Source organism: Protopterus annectens, chromosome 2.part0, assembly GCF_019279795.1.
Source record: "Protopterus annectens isolate FY-2018-M chromosome 2.part0, PAN1.0, whole genome shotgun sequence".
NCBI lineage: Eukaryota > Metazoa > Chordata > Ceratodontiformes > Protopteridae > Protopterus > Protopterus annectens.
Window position 1 is genome coordinate 4,291,686 of NC_056728.1, and position 16,956 is coordinate 4,308,641.

The following is a 16,956-nucleotide window of genomic DNA, read 5'->3' on the forward strand; positions in this document are numbered from 1 at the left end:
TGTGGGTTTGTTGCACATGGATGTGGCATTAAAACAATGCCTTAGAAAAGTCTCAAGAGAACATGTCCCACACAAAAGTTGGAGATCTTTACTCTTGATTTTCACAGTACTTCAAGATATTTCACCCTAGGGTGGTGTTTGGTCTTCCTAATCAACACCATGCAATCAAGTCAGAACATGTTAGCCATGAGCTACTTCCCCCTGCCATGTGACACCCTGCAATGTAGAAATGGTAGCAAATCAAAGCAATAGAAGGTACAAAACCGGTAAGATGAACAGGTGAAGAGCAACACAGAAGTTCCGATAATAAGAGACAGTACAATGAAAAAGCAGTAATGAATCACGAAAACTGAAAGCAACATACACATGGAATGCTGGGCAAACTAAAGATGCCAACAAAAGTCTTTCAAAAACAGCTGTGGTAGAATTAGTTGATAGTGAAACTTTTTTTTCAGTTATTAATCAAGATAAATAAACCTTACTTTCACAAATAGCCAACAATGGAAACACAACACTGTACTACAGCAGTTAGCAAAGTACCAAAAGTAACAGCTACAAATAAAAAAATGCAAATGAAACAATGCTGTTCAATAACTATGACTAAACCCCATGGAGACAAAGGAGTTGAGCACAAATCAAAGCCAAATGAAGGTACATCCTTGAATGTACAATCAGCAGCAACAAGAAAGTACAGTTTTGTACCTACCATAAATGTAGATGTTCGAGTGCTAATACAGCTGCAGTCATAACAGATGGGTTTTCCTGCTGTCAGGCGGGTCCTCGGTCGGCCAAATTCCAAAGTCTAGGTCTGGCGTCAGATGTCGTCGCTTCTTCCCTGACGTCAGTGTGACAGGGGTATAAAAGAACCAGCCAACGCCATTTTCTTTTTTCTTGCCCCAGATGTCAGGTGCCCACAGAAGGAAGGCAAAATCTAAATTTATGTAATAATGCAATGCAATAAAATAAAAAAACAGTAGTTGCAAGCAAATACACCATAAAAGAATACCCCAATCATGTTGTATGAGGAGGTGTTAGCCATTAGGCCTGTCCCAAGAGGGGAAGGAGGGAGGGAAACTTGGACTGCAGCTGTATTAGCACTCAAACATCTACATTTATGGTAGGTACAAAACTGTACTATGTTGATCATGCATACAGCTGCAGTCATAACAGATGGGTAGAATCCCAAAGCTAAAAAAGGGGTGGTAGGCACTAAGTGGAACTAGGAGGAGCCAGGATGCCCTGCAAGACTGCAGTAGCAAAGCCCGCTCTAGATTTGGAGTATAATGGTAGGTGATAGTGCTTGGAGAAAGTATGTACAGAACTCCAAGTGGCTGCTTCCAAAATATCTTTGGTAGGAACCCCCCTGAGGAAAGCTGCAGAGGTAGCTGTGGCCCTTGTGGAGTGAGATCTGATGCCTGTAGGTACAGTTTTACCATGAAAAGAGTAACAAAAGCGAATGCAGTGGGCTATCCATTTTGAGATTGTCTGTTTGGAAATAGGCTTCCCTTGAGCACCTGTAGCATAAGACACAAAGAGTTGCTCTGATTTTCTGAAAGGCTTTGTTCTGTCCAAATAATAACGGAGTTGTCTGTGAATGTCCAAGGAATGTAGTAGTCTCTCCCCTTTGTTTTGTGGATTAGGGTAAAAGGTAGGTAAGTGGATAGCCTGATTCAAGGCTACCCTGGATATTACCTTTGGCATAAAAGAAGGGTTGGTTCGTAAGGAAACTCTGCCCTGATGGAAAATGATGAAAGGCTGCAGAGCCATGAGGGCTTGTAGTTCCGAAACCCTGCGTGCTGAGGTGATAGCCAGAAGGAAGGCTGTTTTCCATGACAAATATTGCAGTTCTGTTGAAGCAGCTGGCTCAAAAGGAGGCAGGGTCAGTTTTTCTAGAATGAAATTGAGGTCCCAAGCAGGTACTGGTTGCTTCCTTGGGGGTTTTATATTCTTAGCCCCTCTGAGGAACTGTCTTAAGAGAGGGTGAGAGAGTAAAGGAGGATCAGTGCTGTATTCGGCAGAAATGGCTGAGGCATGGATTTTGATGGAGGAGAATGAAAGTCCACTGTTTAGCATCTCCGCTAGGTACTGTAATATTTGAGGTAAATTCAGTATTTCAGGATTCTGACCCTTTTTCTGATTCCAGGCACAAAACAGTTTCCATTTTGCGGAGTAGGCTTTTCTAGTAGAAGGCCTTCTGGCCTCCAAAATGACATCCTGCACCTCCTTGGAGAGTAGGGTCTGTTGTGAATTTAAGGAATCCTCCATGCGGCTAGACTGAGTGTTTTCAGCTGACTGTGAAGAGTTATGAAGTTGTGCTGAGTCAGTAGAAGAGGCATTAGAGTCAGGATCCATGGTGGGGAATGCGTCAGGCTCCTCAGGAGTGGGTACCAGTGTTGTCTTGGCCAGTCTGGAGCAATGAGAATCATCTTTGGTCTGTCTGCTCTGGCTTTTAATAGAACTTTAGGCAGCAGAGGAAGAGGTGGAAAGGCATAAAATGTCATTGTTGTCCAACTGAAAGAGTGCGTCCACTTTCCAGGCCTGTGGATGAAAGGTCCTTGAGCAGAATTTTGTCAATTGGTAATTTCTGTGGGTGGCAAAGAGTTCTATGTCTGGCCTTCCCCATGCTTGAATTATCTTTGTAAAAATTTGAGGATGCAACTTCCTTTCGTGTGGATCTGTCATAATTCTGCTTAGGTTGTCTGCCAGCGTGTTTTCCTTGCCTGGCAGGAACTGTGCTTGAAGTTGGATTTGTAATTCCAGAGCCTTGTTCCAAAGAGACATGGCTAGCCTGCATAGGGGGTATGAATGGGTTCCTCCCTGTTTGTTTATGTACCACATCACTGTGGTGTTGTCTGTCCTTATCAATAGCTGGCCTGGATGCAGTAGGTCTTTGAAAGCCATAATAGCATTTATTACTGCTAGCATTTCCTTTTGATTGATGTGTAGGTGCTTTTCTTTTTGGGACCATTTGCCCTGAATGCACCGATCTGTCATGTGCCTCCCCCAGGCGTAGTCCGAGGCGTCTGTTGTGATGACTTGATTTGCTTGAGGCTTGCAGAATGGGAGACCTATGTTTCTTTGGCATGCTTGAGCCCACCACAGAAATTCCTTTTGAAGACATGGAATCAGTGGTATAATTGTTTCCAAACTGTGGCTGTGTTGAGACCATAAGTTTTTTAGGTACCATTGAAGTTTCCTCATATGCAGCTTTGCACATGGGATTAGTAGGATGCAAGATGCCATGAATCCCAGAGCCTGCAGGATTTTCCTTGCAGTCAGCCTGGTGAAGGTTGCCAGTTTTCTGAAGTAATGAGTTAGTTGCCCTTGTTTCTCTGGCGTGAGGTAGTCCATCTGGGTATTTGTATTCAAGCTGGCACCCCAGGAAAATTATTGTTTGAGAGGGTATTAGTCTTGATTTCTTTTTGTTGACTGTGTATCCCAGAGAATTCAACAACATTATTACAAATGCCAGGTGTTTCAGAAGTATGTGTTTGCTGTCCGCTTGGATCAGGCAGTCGTCCAAATATGGGTATATTTGTATCCCTTGAAGTCTGCAGAAGGCAATTACTGATGCCAGGCATTTCGTGAACACTCTGGGTGCAGTAGATAAGCCAAAGGGCAATGCAGAGAATTGATAATGGGTTGAATCTGCAAGAAATCTGAGGTATCTTCTGCAATCTTGTCTGATTGGGACATGCAGGTATGCCTCCTTGAGGTCCAATGTTACCAGCCAAGACTCCTTGCCCAGCATGGGAAGAAGCTGCTGTAATGTGAGCATCTTGAATTTTGGTACGAGTAAATATGTGTTTAGGATGGATAGGTCCAAAATAGGTCTCCAATCTTTGCCCTTCCTTGGTACCAGGAATAGTCTGGAATAAAAACCTTGACCCTGTTCTTGTGCAGGTACCTCTTGAATAGCTTTCATGTCCATGAGATCTGAAATTTTTTGTGCCTCTGCCCTTTGATTGTGTGGCAGGTTTGGCATGCCTCTCATTTTTGGAAGGGTGTGAAAGTGGAATCTGTAGCCTCTGTCTATAATGTCCAGGATCCATTTGTCTTTTGTGACAATATGCCAATTTTTCAAAAATAACGCCAGTTTTCCGCCTAAAGGTGCTGCCAATTGAGCCTTACTTGGCATGCAAAGGGGAAAGTTATTGGTTCTGCTTTCTGAATGGCTGTGAACTATCCTCACCACCTCTTGGTGTAGGTGCTAGCCATTGTCTGCCTCTAAATGATCCTTGAGATTGCCCTCTACCCCTCGGGCGCCTGTATCTACCTCTTTGAGGTCTGTCCGTGGCTGGAAAGGACCAATTTTTTGAAGGCCAATTTCTACTGAAACGTGGAGGTTATACCTGTATGAAATCTTTCACTGTTTGCATTGATTTTGCCTTTTCCTCCATTTTCTTTAATACCTCCTCAGCTTTAACACCAAACAATACATCTTTTTGAAGAGGTGCATCCAGTAGTTTAGCTTTGACATGATCTGGTAAGGTTTGCTCTTTGAGCCAAGCATGTCTACGTATGACTGATCCTGTAACAGCAGCTCTACATGAGGCCTCTAAAGCATCAAAACCACATTGCAAGGTATGTTTACCCACTTGCTCTGCACTATGCAACAAATCCTGCAACTCCTTCAAGTCTGGTTGTTCAGGTTGTGACATTTTACTTTTCAACTGAGATAACAAAAACTGTTGATACTTTAACATATGGAACTGACAGTTTAATGCCCTCATGGTTAAGGTGGCCAAGGTGTATACCTTTTTCCCCCACCTTTCTAAAGCTCTGGAATCTCTCTCTGAAGGTAATGGATTTTTGGCAGTGGAGGCCTTAATTCCCTTGGGACCCTGTGAAATGGTTTCTGGGTCAGCCGCATGGCTTTTGTATAGGAATTGGTGTGAATCAGGAACCCGGTAATACCTGTCAGGCTTGACTGGAGCTGGAGGTAAAGAATCTGGGTTAAGGCTGGCCTCTGAATACACATCATCTAGTATGTCTAAGACAGGAGGGCTGAGGGAGCAAGAGGAAATCCCTGAGCCTTTTCTTGGAGTCTGAGTAATCTTGGCCTTCCCAGTGGAAGTGTTCCCTCAAGGTATGCAAGAGTAGTCCTCAGGGGGGGAGACAGAGGAAATGGACTCCTCTGCATCAGAATCTTCAAAAGGGGAGTATGAATGTTCCTGGTCTTCAGAATGTTCTAAAGTAATGGAGGCCTGGTCCGAGGAAGGGTATTCTTCCTCCACTCTGGGCCTTTTGTCCAAGGGGGGTTGGGAACCCCTGATAAGAGTAATCAAATCCTCAGCCATTTTGAGCATCTGCTTTTTAGGCATGGGGCCTTGAGAGGGGCCTTGAGAGGGGCCCTGTGGAGCTTGTCTTTTAGAATGCATGGCTGCTTTAGATTTAGTGAAAGCCTTAATGGAAAAAGAAGAAGGCCTGAAGACACCTTGAGAGGTGGCAGGCCTGTCTAAACTCTGGTTTCCCTGCCAAGAGTGGCTTCGTATCTGTAGTCGGGTGTGGGTCAAGAGCCTGCGACCTCGGGCACAGAAGACACCGCTAATGAAGTGTCATCGGTAGTCAGGGGCTGCATAGGCGCCTCGCTGAGAACCGGAGCACCAGTAGTCGGCTTTAGCGTGGTGTCGGTAGAAGTCGCGGACCTCGTATGTCGGTCCTTATCTTTGCGTCTTTTACTCAAAACTGGAGTCAGATTATCCGACGACATAATGTAATTAAACTTTTTGCCAAAATAGTGTTGGGCGAACTCCGCCCGACGCTTAGTGCGTCTGTTGAATGTAGCACAAAAACGACAGGCCGAGACGTCGTGGTCTGGGCCTAAGCAAGGAATGCAGAGGGAATGGAAATCCTTATGCGGTATTTGCTTCCCACATGAAATGCAATTATTAACTTTGTCTGACATCGGTCTGAGGGAAGAAAAGTTTCCCCAACGGGGTACTTAGCTTTCAAGAAGACTTCGGTTGAAAAATATTCGTAATCTCAGGAGCTGGCCAACCGGCACTTGCGAACTGCTTCTGCTTCGGGCACCGCGCGGCAAGAAAGACTGAAGAAAACGGCATCGGCTGGTTCTTTTATACCCCTGTCGCACTGACGTCAGGGAAGAAGTGACGACACCCGACGCCGGACCTAGACTTTGGAATTCGGCTGACCGAGGACCCACCTGACGGCAGGAAAACCCATCTGTTATGACTGCAGCTGTATGCACGATGAACATCAGTGACTAGCTCTAAAAACAACATTCTAGAAAAGTTCAAAAAAGCCAGCATATGAATGATTAAAAATTAAATAAGCCAGCATCCATTAAATGGAGGTAAGTTACTGGCAAAGAAGTAAATGCTCAATCTCAGATGTGAGCACATAAGCATGGCACGAAAGATCTGGACTGGAAGTTTTGTAGTATGCCATGGGAAAGATGGGCCAGGTAGCCCAAGAACATTTTATATGCCAGGCTGCCCAAGTTTTACTTGGCTTAGTCCTGACAGTTGACAAGGATGGTGGTCATCATCTCATAGCAAAGGTTATACATACACTCTGAAGACAAAACCTCAGTACATTTAGTCATACAAGTTGCACTGATTACTGTTAAACTCATGCTAGCATAGTGTGTTCTTGCTGAGGAGATAATCCGGCAGCTTACAAAAACCCAAAAGCTTCTAGTGGGTTATCTATAAAAGAAAAGAGTGAAGATCACAACACTGTTTAAAATAAGACCACTCCACACATAGTTCATCAATGTTCTCTAAAATGGAGCACAATATATCACACTCCAACACAGAACTAACATATACAAGAGCTAGTCAGTCAGGCAAAGTAACATTAGCAACTGCTACAGTACAACTGCAAGAACCACTAACACCATAAAATACAGAAAGCAGAAACTGCTTGTTACAGACTGCAGTCACCACCATATTATCTTAACAGTTAAAAGATTTATGACAGAGTGTGTTCATAAAACAGTCAAACTTAGCATCCTATATTCCTGGAGGACAGCCAAGGGTAGAGCCAGTCAAGGATCAACATGGCTTTTTCAGACAAGGGAGGAACATATCAACGTGACCTTTGGGTAAAGCCTAGGGCACCACAAGACAAGAAATAGGATCTCTATTGTCAGTGTCACCAACCCTGAGTACATTAAAGTGTGTGCACCTTCTAGGACCTGAGGACATAATATGAAGGCAAGGATAAATGCAAAGGCATATTGCACCCCCCCCAAAAAAAAAACAGCAAATAGTACTGTTCTCTCACCACACAAGTAGATAAAAAGAAAGAGGCGCTTCAGTCGACATGGGGAGGCGGCTGCAAAATTAAAGACAACTGCACACAAGACTAGCTTCCTGTTTATGTTGCTGTAACTCGTAATACAGCATTATGTAAGCATTCTACTGCTCTGACAACAATACAGCAGTGGAAAAGACTGATCAAGACTAGCATAAAGAAATTCTTAGAAAAGCAGTGAGGTGAGGGAAAAAAGTTAATGAGAGGAATCATATATTCACAGATCAGATCAGAGAAAGAATGGGAAATGGGTGAGAAAGAGGAGGCAACACAGGAGCTAAACAATCAAGTGAACTTTGAACATTACAGGTCTTCTTCCCTTGGCACCACTGTGAACACTCACACACAAGAAGTCCACAAAGAATATCTGAAAACAGGGTTTTGTTCCACATCCTTTAACCTACCACTATATAAGCAGCGTCTATATTACATAACTGAAGTTTTAAAATTTCGAACGTCATATGGTCGACACCATATGATCAAAAATTTAAACGTTCGAAAATGTAATAAAAAAAAAAATAAACCAAAGAAAAAACCTACCTGAACAGTTTAAATATACCAACTCCGAGATCGCACTACAGTGCAGAAAGGGAAATCTTCTTATCCCACACTGTATGGAGATCTCCGTTGAAACGTTCAAACTTTTAAAAGTTCAATCATATGGTGTCAATCATATGATGTTCGAACTGTTAAAAGTTCGACAATGTGATATAGACCATATAAGCAAGCAGGAAGGCAGACAAACATATGGACAAATAAATTCATTCCTGAAAACTGTTTTAAAAAAGAATGATGCCTTAATGACCAAATGATTAAAAGTATGATGCCTTAATGACCAAATGATTAAAAAAAGAGCCCTTCACTTAAAACAGTATGCTCCACTTCTACTACTGCAGAGCAATGCAAAACCTAAAAAGTAAAAAAAAAAAATTTAAAACTGGAATCACATCACTCACCGATCGAGGAGAGCAAACAGTGCAAGCCTGTCATAGTGTACTCTGACCCACTTTCCAGGAAACAACCAATACTTATAATATTGCTTGGGCTTGGATTTGTCTTCAATCATCAGAGTGTTCTCCTGCGATTCATGAAGAGATTCCTGATCTAGAAGATCAAACTAAAACAAAGGAAAGGAGATACAGCAATAAAATTGTCACCAGCTGAAAAAAAAAAAAAAAAAAAATTCTCCACTTGCTTTATGATGACACAAGTAACCTGTCTCTTCCCTCTTTCTTGAAGTTTCTTCATATGCCTTGCCCACACCTTATAACATTACCAACATTCACCAGAACAATGCCACATTAACTCCAAAACAAAAAAGTCCCAGTTTCCTGTATATGTAGTAAATAATTGCTTCCTCTCTCACTCCCCCCACCCCTCCACTCCAAGTGGAGTAAATCCCTTGCTTATTACATTTTATTTACCGGAATAGTCTTAATGGGTCAAGCAAGACGCCTTTTCAGAAGAGCAAAGCTCCACATTAACAACATGTGTAAAAACAGTGTAATAATATTAGCAATTACAGTACACTCTTAGTTAACCGGCACCCATGGGGATTGGTAGATGCCGGACAACTGTAGTTTATGGTTGCTTGAGAGTTACTATTAAAAACAGGCCTGATTAATGCTGTACCCTAGACTATACCATAAACACTGCATTGATTTGATTTTAATATTGAAATACAGTAATTAAAAACCTGGCTGAAATAATAATATTTTAAACTTAAATTTCCGCTAGAAAGCATGGCACGCAGAATGGTTTTCAGTGGCATGCTGAGTGGTTTGGAATTGAAAGAATTGAATAGACAGAGAAAGAGTGAATGCATGTATGAAAGTAGAAGTGACTGCGTGCGAGACACTGGAAAGATGTATAAAAGCTGAAGAGACTGTGTGAGAGATAGGAGACAGAATGTGCAATCTGATGCAAAGTGACTGAGTAAGTATACAGCGAGTGTTGACATTTTAGCGATTTGACTAGTTTGGTTTAGACTTTTTCTCAGGTTGGGGAGAGAGGGAATTTATGTGTGTCATCCTTTTTAAAACTCTAAAAACGTAAGGTATGTTTCTGCAGGGGGAAACAAAGAGCAACACATGAAAACTGAATTGTTCATACTGTACTGTATTTCTTTCAATTTTTTTTTTTATTTTTGGTTGCTTGAGTTTCTGTTAACTGAGAATTTATTGTACACAGACTGAACATAAAAGCAGCACATAAAAAGGACAAATGTTTTAAAGGTAACAGACAATAGTAAAAAGCTTGTACAGGTGTACAAGTATTACACATTAAATCATTAGTGACATTACTTATTAAAATGAGTCTGAAAAGAAAACATCCCAAGATAGCAGCGTGTGGGTAATTATGCATACTGAGCAGTATGCTCCTGAGAGACAGACAGACACAGGTTGACAGAGGGAGAAAGGCAAGGTGAGTAGAGGAGGTACAGCAGAGTAGGGGACTGTAGATGAGTTAGATTAGACACATTAGTAATGAGAAAGGATGAGCTGAATATGCTATAAAGTACAGTTTTGTACCTACCATAAATGTAGATGTCCGAACTGGATAGCATCTGTCAGTCATAACAACGTTGTTGTGTCGCCGTCAGGGCCCCCCCTCAGTCGGCAGTTCAAAGTCGTCGGCGGCCGGCTGACTGTCGCACTTTCACCGGCTGACGCTCTCTGTTGGTCTTGGGTATAAAAAAAGCATCAGCCCGCGCCATTTCCTCAGTGTTTCTTGCCCCAGATGCCAGTAGCCCCTCTTGAAAGCTAAAAAATTTGAGATAATGCAAAAAACAAATAAGATAGAGGTAAACACAAAAATAAGCATGTATGTACATATAAAAAAACAAATACCAGCTAGCTATTAGCCACCACCAGCTAGCTGAGGAGGGCACCATAGAAGGAGAGACCACAGAGGGGAGGGAGGAGGGTAATCCATGCTATGCATATGCATTTCTATTTTTCATCAATACTGTACTATAAAACTGTCAATGCAACATGCATCTGCAGTCACTTAAACTTCTATAGGTAGAATACTATAGGGCCAACTAGGAGGAGGATAAAGAAAGTAGTATAGTGTAGATGGGATCGTCCCTATTAGAGCAGCAATAAACCTCAATGCTTTAGAGGCAAATTATAATGGAGCAAGTGTGGCTGCCCATGCATATAGCTGTACACAGGTCCCATGGCCGCCTCAATAATGTCTTTATTTGCCAGGTCCTCGTGAAGAAAGTGTGGCCTTGGCTGTTGCCCTAAGTTGTCTTGAAGAAATTCTGTTCTGAATTGGTTTCCAGGGAAGAATAATAGAATCGTATCCCTTTTTCTATCTGTTTTTTTATTGCTTTTTCTTTGTAACTTGTTTTTCCTTCCCTGTTCCAAGATTGGGGCCTGGCAAAAGTATTTTCTGTCTGTCAGTAATTTTTCTGTTGTTATGTAGGGTATAAGATATGCTGTAGGTTTCCCTCTGTGTTTTTGGTTGGGGAAGAAAGGAGGTAGGTGGGGGGATAAGATGGATTAAGGTGGAAAGTTAGGCGCAAGATGAAGATTAGTCCACTGGAGGACTCTTCAGGGGTGGAACTCTAGGTTGCTGCTAGGTTAGCAGTGCTTGCACTGGGTTGCACTAGGGTTAAGGCCTGTAGTAGCCAGTGGGAAGTAAGAAAAAGTTGGGAGAGTGTTTTCCAGCTGGGGTCTGCAGTTGCTGCTGTGTCTGCTGTGGTGGTAAAGGATACTTTCTACTCAATTTAACTAAGGAAGTCCCAACAAGGTTTCGGTAAAATGGTGGTTTTCTTGATTCCTCCTTCCTTCTGACTGAAGGAAGGAATCTGCCAGAAAGATCAAAGGGAGCAAAGCTGAAATTCTCGCTGAAATCCCTTTGCTGTGACATATCTTGATGGAGGGTGTATTCCAAAGTTCCTCTGAAATATTAAGATGCTAAGATACTTCTAGAATATGGCATATTTTGACATTGTTTTCTCTTTCCGTCTGCTCAAGTTCCTTCTTTTTTTGCTTTTCATTGATTTTTCCTGTCTTTAACTCTTTGAATGTCAAGTGCATATTTTTGCTCTTGTGTGAAGTTCTGGAGGGCTGGATCTGTTGTTGGTTTCATGATGTTCCTTTTACAGCATTTTAGGTGGTTGTTTTGTATTTTTTCCGCTGAGTGCTGTGTTTTTTCTTCAGGCATATTGGAAGGCATCAGTATTTGTTCACACATATTGTTCCAGTGGAGCTTACATTAGTTTGGTACCACCAGTTGGAGCTTTAGTTTATCCTTGGGCGTTCTTCCTTGATTTTTTGATGCATTTTTATTAGTTCCATGGAAAGAGAAGTTGAATCTAGATGCCATATTTATGCCTTGAGGAAGAGGTATACAGAATCCAGAGCTTGGGCACTTGAAGGTGGTAATGATTTCACGGGCTGGTAGCGAGGAATTTGAGTGCAGTTTTGAAGAGTGAAGAGGTCCCATTTCCATTGGATTTTGAGATGATCTCTTGAAGATGTTCTGCTTCGTTCCCGGTGCTTGGGCATCCGGTGGTTAGCTTGCCATGTCTGTAAGAGATGTTTGCTTTCGTACCACATGTGTGTACAAATGTCAGCCTGCTACTGATATGAATGCCAGGGTCCCACAGCTGCATGTATTCTGCATATAGGGGTCTGAAGAGGTTCCTGAATGTACATAATATGTACCATGTTTGTAGTGATGTCTCTCACTTAGCAAGCATGCCCCCTTTTTGTGATTTGAAATTTGTTGGATGCATCTTTTCCAGTTTTACTGCAGAGGTTTTTTGAAGGTGGATGAAGTTGATGGTCTGGATTGCGTGACATAAATGAATTGTCCATCATGAGAGCCCTGAGCCCCTGTTCCAGCATCTGTGCTTGTGTTTTATCTCTGACATCTCTGAAAGGATGAGCCTGGGTTCTGTTGTGATGGTACCCCACCATGCCAGACTGCGCAAGGAGGGACTTGCCTGGTAGTCTGGTTCTTGCTAGGGCTGTGTCTTTACACAGATGTACATTGATCAGGTATGTAGTTCTTTTTTCTCTGTCAAGAGGTTGCAAATGGGACCACTTTATCTGCGGTGCCATGAGTTTTGCTGTGTGTTGTAATTTTTGCCTGTTGTTTTGTTTTGTATTGAATTTGCCAAAGTAAAGAGGTACTTTTGTTTTTCTGTGGTTGACTTTGCCATTTTGTTTTTGTGTGTCTTGTCAGCTGTAGTATGTTTGTGACACCCATTTATCAGCACTTTGTTTTTACATGTAGTGTCTGTGTCATTTAAAATGTTGGCAAGTAAATGAACCCTTTGTAGTGATGTTGTCACATTTGCTTTGAATTTCCAGGTGATCAGGCAATTTGTAGCCTGTAATTTGGAATGGTCTGTGTATGACAAGCGCTGCTGAAACCTGGTATTTCTGAGGTATGGGCTCAATCAAACCAAAGGGCAATTTGATATCATGAGATTTGTATTTGGAATCTAGGACTGCACGCTGCCTTTTGAGAGTGATTGGTCGAGAATAGCGGAAGTCAGGTAGATCTAGCATCGGGTTATCAGCCCTGACTCGGCAGCAAGCAGAATGTAGAAGTGCAAAGTTTTTTCCATTTTGAAGGTTGGCATGTGAATAAATTCCTGTAGGATTTAATTTTTGGAAATTGGTCTCGGGCACTTATTCAAGAATGGAACTGGAAATAAGAATTGTATCTTTTGTTTCTTTTTCCTTTTTTTGGCTCTCTTTTGCCACAACTCATATCTTTTTTGTTGCCATTAACCTTTTTTTTAAGGATACCTCATTTTTTTGAAATGTATTAGGTTAGCTCTGTTCTGTTTGAACTTTCCAGTGTGGTGAAGAAAAGGTGAACTGCTTTTTGTAGTTTGTGAAATCCACTTGTGTTGACCTTGAATTGTGTTGCCTTTCTTTAGGTCTTCCTGTTTCTGAAATTAAGTAGTTAGCTGCCTTTTGTTTGTGGATGTAAGTTCCACTTTGGAAGTGGTTGTGTTGTAGGGCTGCCTATTGGGCTTGAGGGCTGTGTGGTGCTTCTTCTTGTTGCCTTGAACCTGTTCGTCAGGTTTGAAATTTTCTTCTGGTTGGTTTCTGCCTCTAGTGTACCTATTTGAAAGCTTTTGAAATTTTGGAGCTTTATTCTGCCCTTTCAATTTTTGGCAGGAACAAGCTTGCCTTTTTCTGCATGAACTCTTTCTCCTGCTGGTACAAACAGATTTTGTCAAGTTTTCTTCCATTTCGTCAATTTAGCAACTTAGCCATATCAAAAATTTTAGAAAGGTATGCAAGGAATCACTAAGCAAACCTGTCATTGGTAATCCATCAGATTAATTCGTCATATAAACCCATGATAACTTATCACTGCATATTAAGGAATTCTAATGCATGTTCTCCTCCAGTAACATGAATAGCCATAAATTAAGCAAATGGTTGCTATCAAAGCTGATGTTTAATTTACTATTTCTAATATAAATGATCAATAGAAGAGATTCAGTTACAGTTAGTTCATTGAGAGGCTCATAAGCTAACCTGTTAGGTTAGGTATCAGCAATCAGTAGGAATTCTATTTCAGCTATCATATTGTTTCTGATCTGACTCGCGGCCTTTAGAGAGGTGTCTAGCTAATAGCCTCTTTTGTAAGAGTCGCATAGGGGTTTTAGGATGAGTTTCTCTGGAAATCCTTCTGACCCTGGGATGAATCAGGGGGTGGTGCAAGAGAATGATATAGTTTCAAAACAGCATCTGGCCTGTGGGGGTAAAACAGTAGTGCTATGGCAGGGATATAGTTAAAATGTCTAAAGTTGCTCTTGAGGTTCATAAGCTGATGAGCTACCACAAGAATCAGAGATCTAGCCGGTGGAAGTGCTCGGGGAGGGAGGATCTCTTCAAAATTCTTTTCTGGAGGAAGAAGGGATTCCATTGCTGCCAATCTGGAAAAAACTTGCTGCTGAGAGCTGGTTGAGGACTAGAAGAGGTGGGTGAGAATCAGGCAATGGAATGGCTGACTGGGAATCAGAGCTCTGGGAACTGGGTCTGACTGGGGCCTCAGGTGAATTAATTAAAGGAAATGCTGTCTTAAATAAGTTATGAGTCTGATTTCTGCAGAGTAAAATTTCTCTGGGGGCTGAGGGGCCCTTGGTTGTGTGAGATTGTCCAGCTGCAAGGACTGGCAATCTTAGACCTGGCTAGCCTTAATGGAACTAGAAAGGGGAGGCCTGGCCAAGAATGGCACTGGGTTAATGCATGAAGGCGAGATGGTCCCGGAAGGAGAAGTTGCACTGAGACATGGCTAATGGGGCATCTGGATCCGCGTCAAGGGGGTGGTACATCATTGGAAGGGTGGTATATTTGAAGCGATACTCCACACTTGGCTGATTCTTAATGAAACAGAATTGAAGATATGTGGTACCAGCATACTTTTGGGTGAAAGGGTTCAGCGTGATGTCGGTCTTTATCTTTATGAGCATCAAACACAGAACCGGATCCGGCGTGTTGCAAATATGGTCCTAAGAAAAAACGGGGCCCTAGATTGGAAATCTTCTTTATCGTTCGTTTTGTTGAACAAAGGTTGTAAAGTTGGCGGCCAAACGGACATGTGCTGGGCTGAGAAAAAGAGTTGACGATCAGGCAAAATCAAATGCCTAGTATTACATTGATTTCTGCAGACCCAAGACACCCAGACGGGCCCGCAGAGACGTGCGAAGTCTAGCGGGTACAAAAGTAGAAGTATAAGGAATTAATGGGCGTAAAGTGACAGCGTTAGAGTCAGGTTAAATGTTTATTAAGAAGTCTGCCAATGGCGCGGCAAGAAAACTTCCAGGAAAGACCGACAGGCGCACTAGAAGTGCGTATGAAGCGAGCCGGCCAGGGTAAAAAAAATCGACCGACTGAGGGGTTTGAACATCTGCTTTAAATGAGGGCCCAAAGAAAGACTCTGCTCAATGGTCGACTTCATGTTGATAACAGAAGAGGTGGTGGGATAGGAAAAAAGAGATTTTAGCAAACAGAAAAAAATTAGAGGCTTAGGGTTAAAAATAAGTTTAGCATATATAAAAAAAAGAAAAAAGTACAGACTTGGGTAGAAAGGTAATAGTCACTTCAGCCTGGTGCTGAGCATGAACATAGCCATGTGTTAAGATTTATCTTGAAGGTTGTGATTTTGTGTATTGCATTATGTAGGGGTAGAACAGAAAATCAGAGTTTTGAGACATAACTGGAATATGAGCCGCCTGCAGCGTTACTAGACTTAGTCGTGATTAACAGAGATTTATGATTAGAAGGTAGATCTCTATTAAATTAGTAGTGTTGTAGGTTGTTTTACAGTGCTGGACATTTTTCGGGAGTAAAGATAAGCTTGTGGGCTGTAAGTAATTGTGAGTAGGTCAGGCAGTGGGGTAGTTCTAGCCAGTTAAGTTTTTCAAGGCTATACAGTGATATGTTTTGAGCTGGCAGCGAATTTCTCTGTTTTGTTGTACCACAATTCCATTTTTTTTTTCAGTTAGTGAAAATTACAGATGCAGAGGGGCTTGGACAGGAGTAGGTGATATGCAGCTATGGATTTTCTAGCAGTGCCTGTGAGAGATTGTTTGACCCTGTATATGCAACCCAGCTTTGCATGGGTTTTCTTTATGGATTGTACTAAGTGCTATTCGAATTTTACATTACTGTTAACTTGGACACCCAGTTCTTTGGACTGACTGGCAGTTTCTATTTTTAATGAGTTGGCAAATATGAAATTAGCATTTTTGGTCAAAGGTAAGTTTAGCAGTGAAAACCACTAACTTGGTTTTACTAGGGTTAAGGAGTAAGTGGGAATTAGCTAGCAAGGATTTAACTGCCAAAAAACAGTTCTGACGTGTCAGGAGTAGAACACATGAATGCTAAATCATTTGCATATTGTACAATATTTGACTGACTGGTTGGTGTATGGAGTTCATTAATAAATGGCACCAGTTTGAAACCTTGTGAGATTTCATGTGTGACTAGTAGTAAGTCTGAGAATTCCTGATGCCATTTTACTGCTTGTTTTCTGCTGGACAGATAACTATGGAACCAGGTAAGTAATGTCTGGATTAGACCAAGAGAGGAGAGTTTCAGGAGAGCTTTTGGTAACAGACTGCATCAAACGCCTTTGAAAAATCAAGGAAGAGAGATGGCACAAGGATGCCATCATTCCTATACTGTATTAGTAAAACTAAGAACAGCAACTGTAGTGATGTGATGGGGCCAGAAACAATGAAGAGTTTTAGTTAGAAGATTACCAGTAAGGTGATTTATAAGCTAAGTATGGATATATTCTTCCAGGATTCTTGAAAGTGGTGACAGGATGGTGATTCAGTTGATTTGCCCACTTTATGTAAGAGGTATTCTAGATAACAGGGACATGGCTTTAAATTTTAAAATGGCTAAATAGAACAGGGACAGGGAATTCCAAGACATCTGCGGCAAGTTTTAGATATTTGATTGGCAGGTTGGTTGTCAGTTTCAGTTTAAGTAGTAGTTTGCTGACAGTCAAGGTTTGGACAATCTGGAATGTGAGGGTAACTGTCATTGTCTAGTGGTAGTGAGATGGAGGGGTAGTTAGATAATGGTTTAATCAATGCTAAGATAGTATTTGTGAAGAAAGAGTTAAACTGAGTTGCAATGATGTCTTATTTCTTGGTGGCTGTGGGAATGGTCAGCTGTC

The 16,956-nt window shown here is 41.8% G+C and overlaps 1 protein-coding gene across 2 annotated transcripts in view; it reads right to left on the reverse strand.

Moving 5' to 3' along the window:
* The window catches only part of PCNX3 (pecanex 3), a 2,517,385-nt gene that overhangs the window by 1,400,098 nt on the left and 1,100,331 nt on the right, over window positions 1-16,956 (reverse strand). For both annotated transcript variants that reach the window (XM_044060478.1, XM_044060477.1), the window contains exon 11: window positions 8,238-8,398. In XM_044060478.1, the coding sequence (XP_043916413.1) occupies window positions 8,238-8,398 (161 nt within the window). The remainder of the gene's footprint in view (window positions 1-8,237; window positions 8,399-16,956) is intronic.